General features: G+C 32.3%; 1 protein-coding gene across 1 annotated transcript in view; it reads left to right on the plus strand.

Moving 5' to 3' along the window:
* LOC139511084 (calcitonin gene-related peptide type 1 receptor-like) overlaps nucleotides 1-22,196 on the plus strand; it is a 41,810-nt gene that overhangs the window by 10,747 nt on the left and 8,867 nt on the right. Inside the window, exons 2-7 of the mRNA XM_071297656.1 lie at nucleotides 3,979-4,098; nucleotides 7,815-8,023; nucleotides 10,631-10,722; nucleotides 12,321-12,447; nucleotides 16,404-16,557; nucleotides 21,316-21,382. Coding sequence (XP_071153757.1) covers nucleotides 3,979-4,098; nucleotides 7,815-8,023; nucleotides 10,631-10,722; nucleotides 12,321-12,447; nucleotides 16,404-16,557; nucleotides 21,316-21,382 — 769 coding nt within the window. The remainder of the gene's footprint in view (nucleotides 1-3,978; nucleotides 4,099-7,814; nucleotides 8,024-10,630; nucleotides 10,723-12,320; nucleotides 12,448-16,403; nucleotides 16,558-21,315; nucleotides 21,383-22,196) is intronic.

The following is a 22,196-nucleotide window of genomic DNA, read 5'->3' on the forward strand; positions in this document are numbered from 1 at the left end:
GAGGGAATTTAAAAATCTAGAGGTCTCCACAAACCTTTCAACAAGGGTGGAATCTCACTCCTTCTGAAAAGCTCTAAATCGCCCCAACGGGTACATACGTTTGGTCATCAAGAGATTCTGGTTTCTCTTTTTGTGTGTCATAAACATTCAATTCGGATTTGAATTTAATTTACCGAAACATTTCCGTACATTAAATCTTAGGACGCTCAGAACATTTTAAGGTCGCAACAGATCGAAGTTCTATATTTTGAATGTTGATTTCTTTAAAAAATCACCATTTTTTTACAATAAAAAATCTCAAAATGGCCGTTAACAATGAAAAAGTTTGACCATGAAAAATCACATATCTAAGAAAAGCAGTCGTTTAATTGATTATAAGAAAGTTTCAGTATATCATGTCAAATTTCTTTAATTTGAGAGTTTTCCTTTAGTTACAAATGTAGCTCCATGTCTGATGGTGAAATAAAAATGAATGTCTCAGAAAGTGGTGAATTAGTTTCCATAAATGACAGATGAATCGGGCCAAGCTTAGTAACTTACAGTAAACAGACTACTGGAACATTGACGCACTCGTCGAACTGTTTAAATGATTTGTGTTTATGACCAAAAATTTATATACAACTTCATTTATAAATTAATCTGAATTTCATAGCGCGTCGTCACAATAATGAAAGTTATAAAAAAAAATAATCTATAACCAGCAGATCTATACTTCTATAAAGAAAGTATTCTTGTACAAAAGGGTATTTATTATAAAATGGTCCTAACTATAGAATAGATAGTTTACCACAGAAATCTTAAACGGAAGTTTCGACAATTTTAAACAGAAGAGATTTGAAAATAAATTTAACTTTAAATAAACACTGAAATAATTTTAATACCTCGAAGGTGTAAAGAATAAACCAACAATCTCAATCTTTAAAAGTGTCTTCATTGCACCAACCGACGAGTTCATGTTTACAGTAGAAACAGTGGATGTGACTCCAATACAGTCAGGAGTCTACTTCGTTAAAATTATCTCCCCATTACGCCAGTTCATTTTCACAATCGTAGAAATGGAAGCCATTGTATGGATGACGCGCTACCAATATTGCTCTTGGAAACCGATAAATTTATCCACATTGCACCATTACGATCCTTATATGTCAGTTGTATTTTAAAAGACAAATGTATCAACTAGCTAATTAGCATCAGTTAATAATCTTGTCTGCATTGATTCAACTTAAAACTATTGTCTGATCGGTTGTCAGGTGGAATTTTCGAAAATTCATAAACATTTAAAAAAATTCTAATTAAATATTTCGTGGAAGGGCAGACTAGATTTTTTTAGCGTATGAAGACTATAAACCCTAGTAATCACACACAAAAAATTAGAATTTTTCGAAGATATGCATTTTCATCATCCAACTTGAAAGACTGTCGTCAAGTACTTTCAGTAAAAAAATAGCTATTCGAACACACCTTTTCTGTTTTTGTGACTCATTTGATAGGTATTTCACTTGACCCATATATTTCATCTTTTAGTATTGTGATTTTTGTGTTATAAAGTCAACCTATAGCTTTAATATATAAAAATGAGAGAATCTGAAGCGAGACGATGTATGAAATATTCTTATTTTGTACGATATCAAGATAAAATACTAAACTCAAACACGCCCTAACATAAAAAGGTGCACTCGATTTTCTCTTTTCGATACAATTGTTACCCATTTTTTGGAATTTTTTCTTCAGTCACATAATGGAAGGGCAGACACGAAAATTACTGAACTAATAGATTGATATGTTTTCCGTCCGTGGTAATTTTTTCATAAAAATCGGAGGTTATGCATTTTCTTCATCCAACTTGAAAGATACCCATGTCGTCGACTTGATATCTAATTGTTCTGCTTAACTATGTACTAGATAAAATGAAAACTTATGCAAATGGTGTTTTTAAAATAAAACACCTCGTAATTGAGAAGAAAATTGCAATTTTGTTTGTTTCTATTAACTTTTTAAAATTTTGTCACTATAGTAAACAATACAGTAAACATTTATCGCCTTCTCTAACAAAGAGCTTCGATTCTTTTGTTCAATTTCAACCTGGTTTCCGACTGCAATAAATTCATTATCATTGTAGTCATGAATATTTATCGATTATATTAAATTGATAAAGATTTTATCGAGGTCAAGCAAACTGTTTCTACAGCTAAGATCGGTTACATGTAACATGATCTCGTCGATTCGCACGACGAAGCCATTGTTTATGACAGAACACACTTTCTAGATTATGTATTTTTGTTTCCGTCAGTTCGAAAGTATTTGATCATTTCAACTCCTTTGTATTCCATAATATGTGTCATGAACAAAGACATATGTTCGATTGAATAATGATTTCCTCGTAACAAATGATAGAAATTTCGGAGATCCCGTATTTGATCCTTTACCGTTAAAATGAAAATGCCAATGTAAAAACTTCGACTTAAACAATGAAAACTTACACGTTGGACATGAAATATTTTGTGATGAAGAAAATTAAATTATGTCACTTCTGAAATAAGTTTGTTGATAACGTAACTTATTCTGACGGTAAAGAAACGCGAATTCGATCACTACTCTGTTACGGGCTGTATGTCGAAATGTCCTGTTGTAATGTTTATTTTTGTATTTCTCTGTCCGTAATGTTCTTGCATTCATTTGTACTGTAGTCCTATTATATAATGTTATCATTTTAAGTGTTATATTTAGCAATGCCATCAAATAAACTCATCATAGATACCAGGATCAAATTTTGTATATACGCCAGACGCGCGTTTCGTCTACAAAAGACTCATCAGTGACGCTCGAATCCAAAAAAGTTAAAAAGGCCAAATAAAGTACGAAGTTGAAGAGCATTGAGAAATACAGCTAAGGTCATCTATGCCTGAGGTAGAAAAGCCTTAGTATTTCAAAAAATTAAAAAATTGTAAACAGTAAAAGCGGGAGGTTTGGAAAGCCGCAAAACCAGGTTCAACCAATCATTTTTTTTTTAATTTAAATGTCCTATATACCAAGTCAGGAAAATGGCAGTATTTATCTTATAGTTCGTTTCTGTGTTTGTTGCATTGTCGTTTTGGTTTTTTGTTGCACTTCAGTGTTTCTGTTGTTTCGTGTGTTTACCTCAGTTTTAGTTTGTATCCTAGATTTGTTTTCTCTCAATCGATTTATGACTTTCGAACAGCGGTATACTACTGTTAACCTTTATTTATGATTGACTCATGAATAGTTAATAAGTTAAGAAAAAAAGTTACTTTTGTATTGAACATCAATTTTAGAAGAACTAACACTGAGGCAACCGAAAAGACGATATAAATTACAACACTTCATTGTCATCAAGATAATTATCATATACAATTATAAAATCAGGTAAAAACAGTGTATTAGTCTTCAAAATGTATACGGTAACAGTGAAGGTTATCTCACCCTTTCAAATGGGGCCATGTTTTGGGATAAGAGAATTTTCATGTGCATTCTAACTTTTGGTTTATGTAATTTGTGGTGTCTGACGAGAACCATTATTATAACAACCCGTACAGCTGTGATGCCTTTACACCGACTATTACTAGTCGAAGTCTTATATTTTAGAACGCAACGGGTGTCGGTTACCAGTAAAAACTGTCCCCAGAGCACCTGAGTTTTAGTTGAAGTTCAAGTTGTTTATTTTTCTTTGTCTTTTGGTTTTTGATTGCCATTAATATCATACGAGTTTGTAAAAGTTGTTTTTATAAATGTCATATATAAAAACGTAAGTACATGTGATGCAGACATAAACAACAATGGAGCTATACATGAAAAACATATGAAATCTATGGAAAAGAAAAATATTCAAAAGCATAACTGAATTAAAAGTTAAGGTTCAAATTTTACCATTTGTATGCCAAAATACAATGTAGGTACTAGGCCTCTAGATACTGATGTCTGTAGTTGCCGAATAAGATCTTTAATTTCTCTCATTTTCAGGACAATTGTACTGCAATGCTACATTTGATGGATACACTTGTTGGAACCATACCAAAGCAGGGACAAAGACCTATGGAAACTGTCCAGTGTTTATGGTGGAGAAATTTGGCCAACAACCAGGTAATTTGAAACAACAGCAATTGGTATGGACTCGTTTTGTGGGAGATCCTGCCAAGTCTATATAATCAACCAGGAAGACAAAATTCGTGCAAAATGACAGATATATATAAAACACGAATGATATATGATAAACGAATTCAAATTTACCATAACTCATATAATACGTCGTGATTGGTCTTATAATAGTAGTTGTAAATCTCATATGACTGAAAAGTACTCATATGATGTTGCAATTCCCAAGCGTAAATCAAAGTGCAATTGTCAATGTATTATAAGTGTCTAGGTACACTGTTAGTTGACAAACAATTTGTTTTTTATTGTGAAATCCATAGGTATAACATAAGTGGGAAGTTTTTTTCGCATATGGTTTGATTTCTGTATCTGGTTCGCTAAAATGATTTTTTACATTCGGGTTTTATTTCACTGTAATGAATTATTTGCAATCTGTTTATTCGAATGATGTTTTAAGCGCTACGAAATTGTTTTAGTTTGACCTCAACATGCAGTTAGCAAACACAATTGATTTTAATACTGATTGAAACACATTTAACATGCCTATAAGAAGGGCAAAGTAAATATTAAATAAATCTTTTTTGAAAGATTACACCACACGGTAAACAATTATGCTATTCTAGTCTATCGTTGTAAAGTGCAAGTGTTATTAAACCAGATATAGCAATACTTAATTCGATTTTATGATGAATACACAAAAATCAAGTAATGAAATTTCACATTTATGTGAAGATTGGTTTCTCTAGTGATTAAAATGAAACCAAACCCATAGAATTCATATTGATTAGATACATTTGTTATTTTCTATGATTTCATGAAAACCGTTCTCAAAAGAGGACCAAACCAACATCATTAGACTGATTAAGTTTTCAATTTACTTATGACCATTTCTTCAAAAAGAAAATACAATCTTGTAAATATTTCACAAAAGTCAAAAAATATACTACTCAATGTAACAGTTGATATGTAACACCATCTCTAAACGAAATATATCTAAATGAGAATGCCGAAAAAATAGATTATATCAAGTTAAAAACACTATGATACTAGCAAATTTATTTTTATGTGAAAACAGAAAATTCCAAATCGATTTTTTTTATATTGAGTACAGAGTTCTACAAATATTTTAGGTATTTTAATGTCAGATGCGTATTTTTATACTAATCCCTGTACTCTTATTATTACGGACAAAAAGAAATGTGTAGTAGATGTATTTTTTCTTCTTTTGATTTTTCTTCATAGTATTAAATGTTTAACAAATAAACAAAAATATACAGTCATGTAAAAGTAATGGTCCATGATTCACAAGTCCATATGGTTCGAAATGTGTTTTTCTTCCTTAAATCGCGTATAAAATAAGATTTGGCCTCTACCCTTTCCTCTTTTTTTCACATTTGACCACTTCTCTCTCTCTTCATAACTTCCAGGGTCCGCTACTGATTAGGCATACGAATAGAAATTATTATTTGTATACCTCCCCCATCAGAACAAATTCAACTGGGCCACTATTTTATATACTATATTATTTCAATAGACATCGTATGAAAATCACAAATCATCACGTTAAGAAAAGAATGAGGTTTTGTTTTCAACTTGATGTATAACTACTGAAAAAATCGTAAAATATAGTGTTGAAAATAAGAAAATAATAAAACGCATATCGATTACATTTTTGAGGAAAAAAGTAATAATAAAGGCAATCAATGGTCTTTCAACTACTTTCTCATACTACATACACAATAAAAGGTTACGTGAATATAGAATACCGGTTACTCGGAATAGTAGGGAAACCAATTAGAGATATAACATGAAAATAAGGAGATGAGATATGATTGCAAATATATTGCTTGTATTATTGTTTTAAACACCGTCTTGTCCGAACGACTTTAAACAATTCTTTATCCTGCGTTTGCAGAGTGCCTATTACCTTTTTTTTTTATTTGGTTGCCACTTTCGAACCAAAGACCTACCGAGTCGTCAGACCCTTTAAACATGGTTAATGTTAAAAATGCTATCAATGTGAATGTGGCTGAAATATTTGACACTGGACATTAGAAAAACGACTTCATGTTACTTACAGTAGTCTATCGGGAGATTAAAATCTGTGTCCTTAATTCGCTAGCCATAATATCTTGGGAATATTCGAGTCATTATTATCATTAAGATGTCTGAGTTTAATCGCGTATGAATGTAAGAGTCGGAATATAATTAATTGTCTCCCAAGAGCATTTGTCATTGGTAATATTTTGTTTCCTATCTCATATCATATCAATATCAATTGTTTTAAATGAATTCCCAAATGCACAATCAAATACCGATTTGCAATAAAAAGGCAAATAAAATCCCAAATGGAAGTGAAAAATAAATAAAACTGTTGCATCTTATACAAGAAATGATGGATTAATAGTTTTGAAATAGCATGTACTGTCAAATGATTGCAGTATCTAATATCTAATCGGAACATAATAATTAAACTCTGTTCATTTATGTTAGATGTAATAATTTACTCCAAGTATCACTAATACCAGTAGAAATGTATGTCCTAAAATGAATACAAGTCAAGAACACTATAAAAATTTCTTGCGGCTGTAGCGATTTTCTGTATTTACCAGCAAATGTAACGCTCAACATATTTGTAACCGAATATTGAACGTCAAGAATGTATTAGATCCAAAATATATTTTTAGGATTTTTGAAAACAAAGAGTTTTTTATATTTTTTTCATACTTTTTGATATTTTCATTTTTGGTTTAAGTTTCATTAATATTAATTTGACATGATACACAATGCAATCTAACATAAATATGCTCCGTTCTGATCGTCATTAATAAGAGATAGTGAAACAAAAATATGACATAAAAATAGTTAACTATTTAGAATTGTCAAATCATTCATTAGGCGAAGGAGTTTATATTGAATCCCTTTGATAAGACTGACACACGATAACATTTTACTCTCTTTGATGAATAAGATTATTTCACACCAATTAAGATCTATGATACGCTACTATGCTTATGTTTGTACTGTTTTACAATTTTAAAGAAATTACACTTCAAAGGTTTGGTTTTCGAGAGTTTTCAGCAATCATTTAACATCGTTGTTTTATAACAAACAAAGAAAACATGATTACGTGTTTACAAAATATTTGTTATTAGCAAGGACCATAATTAGGTTAAAAGAAAGCCAACGTATCAACAATATTTTTGACTTTCTTCTTACGTTGTGTTGTTACATGAATCTTCTAGGATAAGAAACCGTTACGGTTGACAATCAACAAATTTGGGGCCTTGGTGGTCAAGTAGTCCAAGAGGTTTATTTACAGATATCGCTAGCCGGTCAACACTGAGAATTTGAGTTTGAATCATGGCAGGTACGTTCGGCTCCAATCTTATATGACTAGGATTGTCACTTTTCCTGTCAAATGTCGGTTGTTCTCTCCGGAGATCAGGACTCATCCATCAACAAAGGATGATATACGCATTGTTGGTAAAAAAAGTTGTAAACAAGTCTCAAGACAATGTTTTATTGCAAAATAAAAATTATGATTACCCCCTTAAAATTAAATACAACGAAAACAAACAAACAAACAAACAAAAATAAATAAATTAACAAAATTAATAATATCTTATCTTGCAATATGTCAATCCGATTTGTGCAGTTTATTTTAAAAAAATGCATACATGTTACATGTTTTCGGTTTAAAGGACAACCGTTCAAAGAATGTAATACTGATGGGACATGGTATCAACATCCTCATACACAAAGGTCATGGACAAACTACGCTCCATGCTCTGATACTATTAAAGTACAGGTAAGAATTATAGATATACAAGACGCACCAACATTTCAACAAACAAGAATGAATAATTTGAATAAAGCTCTCTTTTTATTTCCATCCTTACCAAAGTATAAAGTAAAAACTGTTAGCAAGCTACAATTTCGGTTTATTCTGTTAGTTACGAAGTATACTAAAGAACATACTATCGTTGTTTTTATGCTGAAGACTACAAGTATTTTGCTGATACCCTCATTACAACAGATAATCCGCATCTAACCCTTTATTGATTTTGTTTTAGATATATAACAGATAATTTCAATCTGCAATGATAAAATCGCATAACATGCTTTGACTATAATTATCAATCGTCTCTCTGTCTGTATTACTTTTTCTCAGCTCTTAATAAAATTGCATATCACAGATTTCTGACATCAAATATGTTGACCCGTACATATCATTGACGTCATAATAAATAAACTGTTGTTGATCTGTTAGACCCGACTTTGTATCTTCCGGTGTACTGGTGCAATCGTAACTACTCGGCCATTCTCGCTACGCAGTACAATAGTTATTTCTTCGTGCAACCAGAAAGGCCGAGTTGTTCCGATTGTGTACTGTTGGTGTCATACCACCAATTACTCCCTCAAATTTAGAACGTATGTGAAAGTAGGCCTACTCGGACAAAAAAAAGTGCATTTGATGTCATTGTTCACCAAAACTAACTAACAAATTTGCAGAAATGAAAGTTTTGTTGAAAGAGAAATATATTAAGACCATTTTGAGCCAAAATTTACCTGTCTATGAGATTGCATTAAAAATTGAGGATTAATGCGCTCCATAGTATACTAATTTAAGATTTCCAGAAAACCAGGGGTTATTTTTAGTGGTACCTCCTTTCGGAAGCTCTCTGCTTTCTTATATGATTTTGAATGTATGTTGAAAATTGGCATGCAGAAAGGTGACACCTGTACAATTCAGGATATACCTAGTTTCCATGAAGTTAAACTTAAGGTAAAATATTTAGAAAGCTGTGAAAATTGCAATATTTGGTTGAACAGATAGGGACTTTTAATTGGTGGTATGACACCTGGTGAACCAGTATCATTGAGATACGCAAATATCGTCTATTTGCCTGCATAATATTTGTAAATAATCAGCTGCTCGTTCACTCGACAAAATCCTCATACTATGACTCGCACCTGGTATTTTATAACATTAACATGCAGACAACCTGATAATCGGTACTAATAGATTTCAGAACTCTGATATGGATAAATAAAGGCAACAGTAGTCAGTGGCGGATCCATCCCGCTGACTGACCTAAGGGGGGGGGGGCACTCTTGTCATGCTTCAGTTATTTCCTATATAATCAACCAAATTTTTCCGACGAAAGGGGGGGGGGGGGCGGGCCCCCCAGGGCCCCCTGGATCCGTCTATGGTAGTATACCGATGTTCAAAACTCATAAATCGATAGAAAAAAACAAATCCGGGTCACAAACCAAAACCGAGGGAAACGCATTAAATATAAGAGCAGAAGAACGACACAACACTAAAATGTAACAAACACAGAAACGAACTAAGCATCAGACAAAATCCGATGAGAATAACAAATATAACATCAAAACTAAATACATGAATTTGGGATAGAAAAGTACCGTGACACGTCTTATAATAATGTGAATTCACAATCAAATATAAGAGGAAACAAACGACACAAAAGAAACAAAACGTTAAAATGTAACACACACAGAAACGAGCTATAATATAACAATGACCATATTCCTGACTTGGTACAGGACATTTTTTAAAGAAATAAATGGTGGGTTGAAACTGGTTTTGTGGCATGCCAAATCTCCCGCTTTAATGCCCATATTAAATATAACATTAAAATGACAACACAACATGACAGGACTACAATACAAATAAATAGGAGAACATATTTGACAAAAAACACGAATAATAGCTAACAAAAAGCACCAGGTTTAAAATTTAATACACCAAAAGTGCGTTTCGTCCACACAAGACCCACTAGTGACGCCAAGATTCAAAAGTTTGAGAGCCAAAACAAGTTGAACAGCATCGAGGACAAAAAGTTCAAAAAAGTTGTGCCAAAAACGGCCAGGGTTTTCTGTTTGGGACAAGAACATCCCTATTATTTAGAATAATTTATACTTTTGCAAACAGTAAATTTGATAAAATGACTATATAAAAGATATACATGATAAAAATGAAGTATTAACTAATTACAGAAAACAACCGTATACATTACATAAAACCGACAAAATCCAACACAAAAAATAGACACATCCAAATTAGTCAAGGCCTCAACGCAAGGTGACTTCACATTTGAAATTGTAAAAAAGGACACACAAAAAATGACGTCACATTTGAATTTGTAAAACAGCACACAAAAAAATGACGTCACATTTGAATGAATAAAACTATCTAATTAAATGTTTTAATGTGAATAGATATTCAACTGCTCTCTGAACTTTTAAACTGACGTTTTTTTCTAACCAAATTCCACTGCTCATGAACTTGCTGCTATATTTATTGACTAATCTTTAACTAAATATATATTATATTGTTAATAGATTTGCTGTCTTCTCTAGTTTTGTTAATGTGACAAATGTTTAACTAAATAGAAAGTTCATTGTTACCAGATTTTTTCATCGATGTCGGAAAACTTCCATAACTTTCTTGAGTCAATTGATTTATTTTTTTATTTTTTTTTTCTCTCAGAGAGCCAATAATGTGTTGTATGCTTACTTCAGTGGATATAGTCTCTCCATTGTAGTTTTGACTGTAGCCTTATTAATTTTGGCTTATTTCAGGTAAGTCACAAATACCACTGAATTTTTTTTTCTTACTAGTATAATGGATTATCAGGTGCCACATATGGAGCAAGATCTGCTTACTCTTCCGGAGCACATGAGATCACCCCAAGTTTTAGTTGGGTTCGTGTTGCCTAGTCTTTAGTTTTCTATGTTGTGTACTATAATTTTTTGTCTGTTTGTCCTTTTCCTTTTTTAGCCATGGAGTTGTCAGTTTATTTTCGATCTATGAATTTGACTGTCCCTCTGGTATCTTTCGCCTCTCTTTTACAGCTCGTTGTACCTTACAAAATATTTCAATCATCTCAAATCATCAAATTCATGTTTTTGCTCTCTCATGGATAGTTGAATCATGGACAATCGTACCACATCTTCTTATTATTTCTAAATTGAATTAAATAACAATTTGCATTTAAAGGGCAAAATAATGACCCCTACCACACCTACTCCTCCTTTTTAATATGATTAACTAGAATATTTTACGATCATATGTCAGATAAACCACCATATAATACATAAAATGTTTCGAAGCTCAGAAGGTTTATAAATCACTATTTACAATTTCGATCTCAAAATTGAAAATGATCAAGGTATTTCATTTTTATCATTACGAACTTAACAAATGGTCCAATCTTTCTGAAGTGTGACCTCGATAGTATATCAATTCAGTATTTCGTTTAATATCGGCTGAGTTACACAAATGAAAATCGAAAAAAAAATATAATACATTATTTATATTATAATTTATCATACAATATTAACACAAATATCACTAGATTACTCAGAAATTTAACACATGAAAGTCCGTAATGAAAATGGGGAATTTTATTAACAATAAGTATTTCTAGAAATTCGATTAAATGGCAAAATCAAATTATAAAACACACAAACGAATGATCAACAACTGTCTTATTCTTGACTTGGTACAGGCATTTTCAAATGTAGAAAATGGTGGATTGAACCGTGTTTTATAGCGCTAAACCTCTCACTTGTATGACAGTCGCATCAAATTCCATTATATTTACAACGATGCATGAACAAAACGGACATAAAAGGTACACTTGTGAAAATAGGGGTACAGCAGTCATCACTGTGTCACAATCTCAAATAGAACAAAAACAAACAAATGTTTAACAAAGAAGCACAAAAAGCATCTATCAAATTTAACAACTAAATTAATCAACCCATAAAGGATTAGAATATTTCAGTCCTGTAACTGCATTTACATCTGATTGAATGGTCAATATCAGGAACACTAGTTTAATTTATAAAATAAAATTTCTCTTGAATACGAAAACTCCTTTCATAAAAGTTTACTAGTTAACTTTTTAGTTCTTAGTATTGCAAGACATTTTGTCAGTTTTGCAAATTTAACTATTTTAAATTTGTTACATGTGTACCGCGGGAATTTCTCGCTACATTGAAGACCTGTTGGTGACCCTCTGCTGTTGTTTTTTATTTGGTCGGGTTGTTGTCTCTTTGACACATTCCCCATTTCCATTCTCAATTTTATTCGATAGTCTAAATATGATCATTTTTCTTGTAGGGTATTTTATCAACTTAAACCACAAAACAGTTTTCAATTTATCTTATTTCAGACAGTTGAAATGCACACGGGTGACTATACACAAACACCTGTTTGTATCGTATATATTAACAGCTGTATTTTGGATAACATACTACGCTACTACTTCATTTGACCCCCATGTCGTCGCAGATAACCCGGTGAGTGTTCTTTCTATTTCTGTATGTGTTGTGGGATATTTTTTTAAATTAAAATATAGAGCAATTGGAAATGCGTTGCCTCATACAACCTCCTTAATGTTGCTAAATGTTTTATTTTGTGTTGATGGTATATGGACTGTTGTTTGACTTTTTTTATTTTTGTTATGCTGGGATCTGTTCTCTTTGATGAGATTAATGTATATATTCTGTCATTCATTATTGTTGAATTTAGAAACTTTTTAAAAGAGACTAAAGTTACAACTCCATAAGGCAAAGTTGAAGTTTGCTTTGTATTTTAGTTCCATTTTACTCATATACCAGTAGCTCATCGAATATTCAGTTTTAATACATGTGCTTGGGGAGCGTTCCTGGTGAAGGCAAAGGAAGAAAACCGCTTCGAAATTACGTAGTTTTTACATTTTATCTTGATTTGTAAGAGCACTTATAATATGTATAAAAATTATTGATGTAGTGTTTACGTCAGAGAGACTAATACTGTATGATGATGGATTCTTTTAGAGAATATGTACTCTTAGTACGGTGACCAGACCCAATATTTTTTATATTTAATCGTCAAACATACTATATGGCTATATTATATATCATTGGATTCGGAAAAAATGAGTACTTTTATAATATCGATGTCGTCAAAAAGAAATGTGGTAACAGTTTTGAATGAAATAAGGTCAAAGATCAAATTCTGTGTTTCCTTTTTTTTCTTCCATACTTTTAAAATTTGAAGATATATACACCAGTTAAGGTTAAATTTCTGATACGGACATGTTTTCAAATCAATTAACAATGAATTATCTCGAAAATATAAAAAAACAAATTAGGAAATCGATTTATTCTTGTAATTAGCGTTTTTCAAACACTTGATCTATTCTACACAATTTCTGTTAAAGTTACAGTAGTTACCTTGCCCGCTGACATTCAACCTCAGCAATAAAAGATAAATATCATTATTTTAAATGAAGAAACCTTCTATAATGAAGGCGTATTTTGCCTAAGCTCATTCATATAATTCATTAAAATCAAAAAGCATTGAATACCTCGAAAACAGTTACAATTAGAAAATCTAATCAAAGAGATCCACACAACAGAATTATACCAGGAGTATCTTCTGGGTCATCTACCAATTCGCGAGGAACATGATTTCAAATTTCTACATAATGCTGACCCTTTACAGTAGCAAAGCTCCGGACATGTATGGTTTTGTTGTGAACAAACACCTAACTTTTTGACATGGAGATTTTCCCTTCAAAGAAAACACAAGATCCTGCAGGAAATCTGCTGACATATGCCCTTTAAAATACACGGGGTGTAATGAATTATATAACTTTCACCAACCGTATTGTAAAATTGACGGAATAAAGTTTTAGCAAATGTAACGGGTCCAAATTTTTAGTTTGAAACGAAGTACGTGTCACATGCTGTTTCACTGCCGCCTCATAGGGAGGTGACCCGAATAAACTTATATCTCTACTGGTGGCAAGTTTTAAAGAGAGTTTTCTGATCATAAAACTTTGAAATAAACGTTCATGCCAAAGCAGGGGGTTTATCTTTGTCAATATTACCGAAACTCTAAAAACCACTGAAATAGTCGAGCGTGTCCTTCAAAATCTTGTAAACAGTGTGTTTACCTACTCCAAACAGAGACAAAGTTGTGTCTCATCCGTTAACTGCATGTACAGCAGTTAATAGTGGGAAAACAGACATATAGTTGGTGAATAGGTGAAAATCTCCGCCCATCCTTTACACTGCTAATGTTCCCCATCTGCAATCACAACTCACTTGAATGTGTCATATATCTAAAGTAGTGAACACACAGACCAATCACATTTGTATTAGAGGTCCGTATGATTGTTATTCCGCTCTTTCCCATTTCTCTAAACTTCGTGTCAAAGTTTAAGGCAGTGAGTATCTACCTTCTCACATTGAGTGCTAAACAAGTTACGACAGCCATTAACAGTGTTAGTTTAAATGCCTTTGACAATTTCACATCAGTTGGAATCATAGGGGATATTTCAAAGTTTTGCAGTCAGGAATACTTCTCCCCTCAATAATCTGATACACTTTTGTGGAAGCTTAATATCAATACATTGAACCAATGTCATACCATCTCTAATGTAAGTTGAGAGAGATGGTACAAAGGAAGGTAAGGAAAGTGCACAAGAGACTTCAGATTCTTATTGCTTCACCAAATCAGACGTGCATGATTTTCTTATAGTGCCGTCATCTTGAAAAAAGGAAATTCGAATGGGACCTACAGGGTGCGACAGAACATGTTCTACGGTAACATTATCTCTACATTAGGCCAAAATATCAGTGCACGTCCAAATACAAGTTTTTATGTGACCTAAAAGTATTTCCCCCGATCTATATTTAAGGTATGTTTTTGTGGTCATGTGTTCAAACGTTTTTAGTTTTGACTTTGATATTGGACTACGAAAACTCCTTGTCTGGATCTAAAGAAAGAGCACTAGTGATACAATGTTTAGACATGTTCAAGCCTTCATCTACAGCTGTGAGCAAAGAAATCGAATATCTCTCGTAGCATGCATTCTAGAAGAATTAGTAATAAGACATGGAGAAGATGTCAAACTGATCAGTCATGGATCATTCAACTAGTTCACAATGGCAATAACATGTTCTTCATCTCTTTTCATTGCTGTTGGTTTTGTAGCAATTCAAGCTCTTTTTAGCGTTACACGACTAAGGGATTCCTAGAAATGTCTAGTAGGGGTCAATCTAACAAGCGCGGACTTTTGATTTGTTATGCCTACAGTGCCACCTGACCTCCTTGGGCTTGTATAACGGTCTTTTATGTTGCCATGTCGCCCATGCACCGTTAAAATGTTCAGGAGTCTGTCTTACAGCAAAGTAGACATCTATAAATTTCTCAGAAAGTTGAAGCATATCGAGTATGTAAACTTGCATCCACCTTCAGTAATTGGTACGTTTGGTAACACAAATTATAAGGATACATTTGGGATGACGATCTCAAGGAATTGATCATTTCCCTCTCGTTCTGCACTAATATTTGAAAGCAAAATGTCTACTGCTTCAAGGAAAACATCCAAGTATTTGAATGTAAGTGATACAGCACACCTCAATTGCTTATATGTATCTATAAGATGCTGTGTATGAGCTTCAAATAGCTCCGTCATATGAGCATTATGACTTGTGTCTGGCTTGAATTGCCGAAATATGCGTCTGAGATAAATGAATTTAATATTATTGATTAATAAAGGTATGAAATATCATATAAATGTTGATTATTTTACATTTTGCATTAGAAAATAAAGAAGAAATTAAATTGAAACACTCTATTAAATGCAAAATATTCGTAGTCGTAATCTTTTACAAAAACTCTTTAATAACGGTTTAATTTTGCTTAACTTATTTTAAATTGTTGAAATAAGGTGTAACAACAATGTATATAACAACAGAAATCATAACAAGGATGTTCTTTTACAATGTAGACCTCAAAACTTTTCTAAATTGATTTTTCGTTCAAGTAAACTAACGTACTTCATAGTCCATTTTACGAAAATTGCACCGTACGATTGTTTGACGACAAGTCAAAATGTTAACTTTAACCTTTGAACTACCAATACTGTGATTTATAGCCATATAGTCCGAATGACAATTAAACTCCTTAAATAAGCGACTTTTCCTTACTCGGTCACCGTACTATCTCTTTGAAAAACTATTGTGAAATGAGAAATCAGTGTGATATGATAAGTTAGTTGTATTGATCTAGACACATTAACTAGAAATGTACTATGATCTATAATAAAACTCTTGCTGATGCAATGTAACCTGTACTGGGATCTTGTTATGTATTTTGTATTTAAAGTCTAATCTTTGCATTGGTAACGTTGTCAATTATGCAATTAACATTAAGAAATTTTTAATTCTTTGTTTTTATTATTATCCATATTTTCTACAAGGTATGGTGCCGGATACTGCATGTTCTTTCACAGTATGTCACAGTTTGTAACTATGCCTGGATGTTTTGTGAAGGATTTTATCTTCATACTGTACTTGTAATGACTTTTACAAACGAAAAGACATTGCTAAAAATATGTTACTTTGTTGGATGGGGTTAGTACTTTATCGATGTTTTATATGTTACTTTGTTGGATGGGGTAGGTACTTTATCGATGTTTTATATGTTACTTTGTTGGATGGGGTAAGTACTTTATCGATGTTTTTACTTTGTTGGATGGGGTAGGTACTTTATCGATGTTTTATATGTTACTTTGTTGGATGGGGTAAGTACTTTATCGATGTTTTTACTTTGTTGGATGGGGTAGGTACTTTATCGATGTTTTATATGTTACTTTGTTGGATGGGGTAAGTACTTTATCGATGTTTTTATGTTACTTTGTTGGATGGGGTAGGTACTTTATCGATGTTTTATATGTTACTTTGTTGGATGGGGTTAGTACTTTATCGATGTTACTTTGTTGGATGGGGTTAGTACTTTATCGATGTTACTTTGTTGGATGGGGTAAGTACTTTATCGATGTTTTTATGTTATGTTACTTTGTTGGATGGGGTAAGTAATTTATCGATGTTTTTATGTTATGTTACTTTGTTGGATGGGGTAAGTACTTTATCGATGTTTTTATGTTCAAATCTCATAAATACATTTAGAACATACAAATCAAAGTAATACATAAAACCTGAGAGAATCGCATGAACTCAAAAGGAGCTTGAACTAGTGCGTCAACAAGTTAGTTTCTTATGCTATGCATTCAACACCCGCTATGCAATCCACACTCAGTCAAAATGTCGCAACAGGATATAGGACATATTTGGTAAACACGGTTTATCAACTTATTGCATCTAAAATATATAACTAATTTCAAGTATTTTCTTAATATTTATATAAGAGAGGGACGAAAGATACCAGAGGGACAGTCTAACTCATAAATCGAAAATAAACTGACAACGCCATGGCTAAAAATGAAAAAGACAAACAGAAAAACAATAGTACACATGACACAACATAGAAAACTTAAGAATAAGCAACACGAACCCAATATATCTTTATCATTTGACACTTCTACAACAAAATTAGCTGTATAATTTTCTCTTCCATTGTCATTCGAAAGGTCCGACATTAACAGTAATGATTGAATATTTTGACAGTGTATTGAAGGTTGGTCTGACATACAGTAAAGGAACCACATTGACTTACTAGTATATAAACTAATTTATATAAGCTTATCACCAATCACTATTATAGGACTTTCGTTCTGTGGATATCAGTCAATATATTTTTCTTCTTTTATTTTTGTGGTGTAGATCTTCTCTTTTATAATAAAAAAAAAGGACCGAATGTTTCCAGTTTGTGTGCGTGAGATACATCCTCATTGTTAAACTACTTACTCATCATATTTCCATTGAGGAATAGTTTGTTAAACAAATCCTACAGAGATCCCATTAACATTGGCCAGGGTAACCTAAGATTTACTTCGATTCTAGAGTTGAAGGTCGTTGACGTGTTAAAGAACAATGTGAATGGAATGTTAGAGGTTTAAAAGACAAGGAAGAGCTATGAAGTTTGGTTAATGACTACACTCTCTTGTTGTAAGGGTCTTTTGTGTCAGGTTTACCAATCCCTTATTTTTTTCTTAATGTTTAATAATTGCAAAAACTTCGAATCACTGTCTTATGGTCAAATTGCTTGGTCAAAAATCTGTAATCTTTTCTTATTCCGTCTGTTTAATCGATGGCGAAACATTTGACAAATTCACCCTGAATTGCACAATTATCGATTAGGTTAAACTTGAAACACATATTGAAAGAACTTTGCATCATTAATAAGAAATGCACGATATCTTTGAAAAACGCACTAATATAGATAAAAAGTTCTCTGAAATTTACATCGAGCTGCTTCTAATTTTGATGACAAAACGGGGTTTTTTTTAACATGAAAGTCGGTAAATCTATGGAAATCAAAAGAAAAAGGCTACCATAATCCTGCAAATGAAAATATGCAGATTGCATTGTAATAAAATTGGTAACTGTATTGATATATTCTTCTCAACTGATCTTTAAACAGAAAAAAACATTACATTTACTGTCAGACAGTTTTGCCCGCTTCATATTTTGAATCAAGAAATTGACAGTGAAAACCTATTAAGAACTCAACTTTACGACTTACAAGATCATCTCAATGTTTCCGGCAATCGCGACCTTTTCCATTTGATATAATCATTCCAGTATCACTTGCACATAGTAGTAATGACAAGTCTTGGGTTTCCTACAGTGTTATTTCTTACAAGAAAATTACTGAAACAAGGTTTTATTAGCGGTAGATTTGCAGTCATCTCTTCGAAGTTGTTTTTCTTTCGGTAATGATTTTGTATCTGTCCTCCTTCAATTAAGAAGTCAGACACGACTTCAATTAAAGTTAGATATTAAAGGGCGAACGATATTGAATTGCACATGACTGAACCGATTTATTGAAATAAGACTACTGTGTTATATTTATAATTTGACATGTATGACAATCAGATGTATCTGGTATATTATGCATAAAAGGAGGTTTTTAAACTTGTATTTTGCTAGAACTGTAACAAAAACTTTATAGATCGTGTGCAGTTTATGGGGAATACAACACCATGATACCCCCCGTTTAGCGGGTTATTTTCGCGGGGTTCAAATGTTAGCTTAATTTCGCGGACAGAATCCGCCAAAATATTTCGTATACTTTATTCAATGAAAATCGCGAAATTTTACACCGCGAAAATAACCCGCTATAGGGTAATTGAAGACCACCGTTAACTTGTTAAAGACGCGATTTCATCATTTCTGACAGCTCTTTCCGTTTCTACAAAGTGATCTTGGATAATTATTTCTTAAAGATGACGTATCTTCTTACTTCATGTCAATTATGTAAACATGTTTGTAAACTATAAACATTAACCTTCAGTGTAATTACAATACTGTAACATCACAATAAACCAATTTATTTTCAAACAATGGCTTGCCAAGTTATTGCATTTCTATCATGAATAAGTGAAAACATAAAATATCAGTTTTATTTAATGCGACAGGATGTCAATTACTGTATAAGGTTTTATTACAAGAGCACTCAAATTAAAATGCCAAAGTGGTAAGAGAACATTGTTGAATGCAATTAAATGACAATCCAGGAACACGTCATAGATCTGCATTTCTGGAATTATAGGTTTTTTTTAACAGTAAGTAATAAAAAATGCTATATAATTTTATTTCTTTATTTCTACAGTGAGATTTGTTAGGATAGTTCGTATTTATTTACGAATTTGAACATGTAAGAAGAAAAGCTTCTAGTCGACCAAAACAACAGAAACTACAACTATTTTGGCACAAATGTTGGACAACCATGCTATCCTGAACTCCATGTTTTATTTTGGGGGAGGGGGTCCTTATGTTGATTGCTAGATATTATTAGATGCTGTCTAATAAACGTATACTATATACATATATATATATATCTTTTGCTGTTGGAGTTTTTATTCCACGAAAGTATCACCAGCCCAGTAGTCAGCACTTCTGGGTTGACATGAGTAATTATTATGGTCATAATTATAAATTAACAGTTGATAAAACTTTGAGGTTTTTGAAATACTTCGGCTTTTCTTTCTCAAAACAAAATAGCATGTACGGCGGGCAGTAGGGCGGTCGGGCGGGCGGCAACCAAATGTTGTCCGTGCATTTACTCATGAACCGTTCAACCAAAGCTTTTAAAATTTTAATATGTTGTTACTGATGACAAAATGGAGGTCAAGTTCAATAATGTCGATTTTGATATTTACTGTTCATCATTTATGGTTCTTGAAAGATCGAAAAATGGCGTTTCCATTCATGTTGTTGCATTTACTCATGAACCATTCAACCTAAGCTTTTCAAAGGAGTAGGTCCGGTAAGGACCGATTTTGGCCTCAAATTTCAGGTTCATCTGACGAAAGATTTTGACCACTTTTTAAACACTTAAGTGTCTATTTTATTTGAATTAATTAGTTTATGTGAAAGATTTTAACAGATTTAGTCATTAAAAACTATCCGATTCAAGCTTAAATATGAAAAATGTACCTAATATGCCGAAAATTGTCACTTTTCAGATGGTTTTTGGTAAAAATGAAAGTGGCCGCATCCGTGTTCATCCTCAACCTTTATATATGTTATGTATTATCATAAAATACAACTTACATTTCAGTATTAAGGATGAACACGAATGCGGCCACTTTCGTTTTACACGGAAACCGTCTAAAATTTAACTAAAATGCTAGAATTATGAGGATTTCAGTAATTTAGCATGACTTAATGGTGCTACTACCGGATATATGTGCATTGTATTGTCAAAAACAACCCATATTTATGTAGCAGAAGCATTCTACTGTCCAATAAATAACTAAAGTTTACATTTTAACAATTTTGTAAAACTGCTAAAAAAAGGGGTCTTACTGAACCTACTCCTTTTAATATGTAGATACTGATGACAAAATGGATGTCAAATTTGATATTGACGATTTTCACTTTCACCTTTCATCAGTTATAGTTCTTGTGATATTGGCAGGACACGAATAAATGTCAATAAATCCGGTTTGCTGTCGTTGTGACAGCCTCTTGTTAACTTTTGTTATTTGAGCGTCACTGGTGAGTTTTTGTAGACGAAACGCGCTTCTGGTGCAAATACAAATGTTCAATCCTGGTATATATGATGAGTTTATTGTACATCCCATATTCCATATCCATGTATAGAATACTGATATCGAATGATTAAATTACCACACTCATATTTTTCTATAAAGGAACGGGTTATTGCTAAGAAATTAAACTTAATCACATTTCTGTATTTCACAGGGATTCCAGTGATACCTTCTGTTATATATACAGCGTTACGTTCAACAAACGAAGATATTGATAATAGGTATGTTTTGATATAGTATGCTTATAAATTAAATTCAAACTAATCATGTAATACTCCGTTTGCACTATCATTCTTTTTATTATTATCATTTTTAATTTGTTTGAAAATAATGATTGTAATTATTCTGATCATTTTGGATGCTGTGATTGGCAAACACATTCATGTGTTAACTTGTTTGTCTGTCGTGTACATGTATGATGGCTTCTGCATTTACAATTGTATGAACTAGAGTCTGAGAATTTCTGAATATGAAAGGCTGTTCAAAACAACACCAACTACTTCCACTGTATAACCCAATGTTGAATAGGAATAAGAGCAATGCATGAGGACGATATATCCCTTAATCAAAATAACTTAAAAATCTTATAACAGCGGATTTGATAAAAAAAAATATCAATATAATAACATTAACCATCGTGATTATATTTCAAATTGGAAAATGGAAATAGGGAATGTTAATAAAGGTCACTATAGTTTACTGGTATTCAAAAGTCATAAATCGATCGAGAAAAAAACAAAAATCCAGGTTACAAACTAAAATCGAGGGAAACACATCATCTATCAGGGGAAAACAACAGAAACACTGAAGTGCTAAAAAAACCAAACGCCAGCATACATAGAAACGGACTATTTGATAACAACTGATAAAAACTACACTTACACATAAGTTGTCATGTGTCTATGTAGTTCCCATAAGTTTTGGTTTTCATTTTTTAATTCATTTACTGTTTGATACTTAAACAACAGTCATGACCTGAGGTCACTAAACAACGTGAAGAAACGTATTCGCTATACAAATTCAATACATTTGATT

The sequence above is a fragment of the Mytilus edulis genome, chromosome 2 (genome assembly GCF_963676685.1).
Source record: "Mytilus edulis chromosome 2, xbMytEdul2.2, whole genome shotgun sequence".
Lineage (NCBI taxonomy): Eukaryota > Metazoa > Mollusca > Bivalvia > Mytilida > Mytilidae > Mytilus > Mytilus edulis.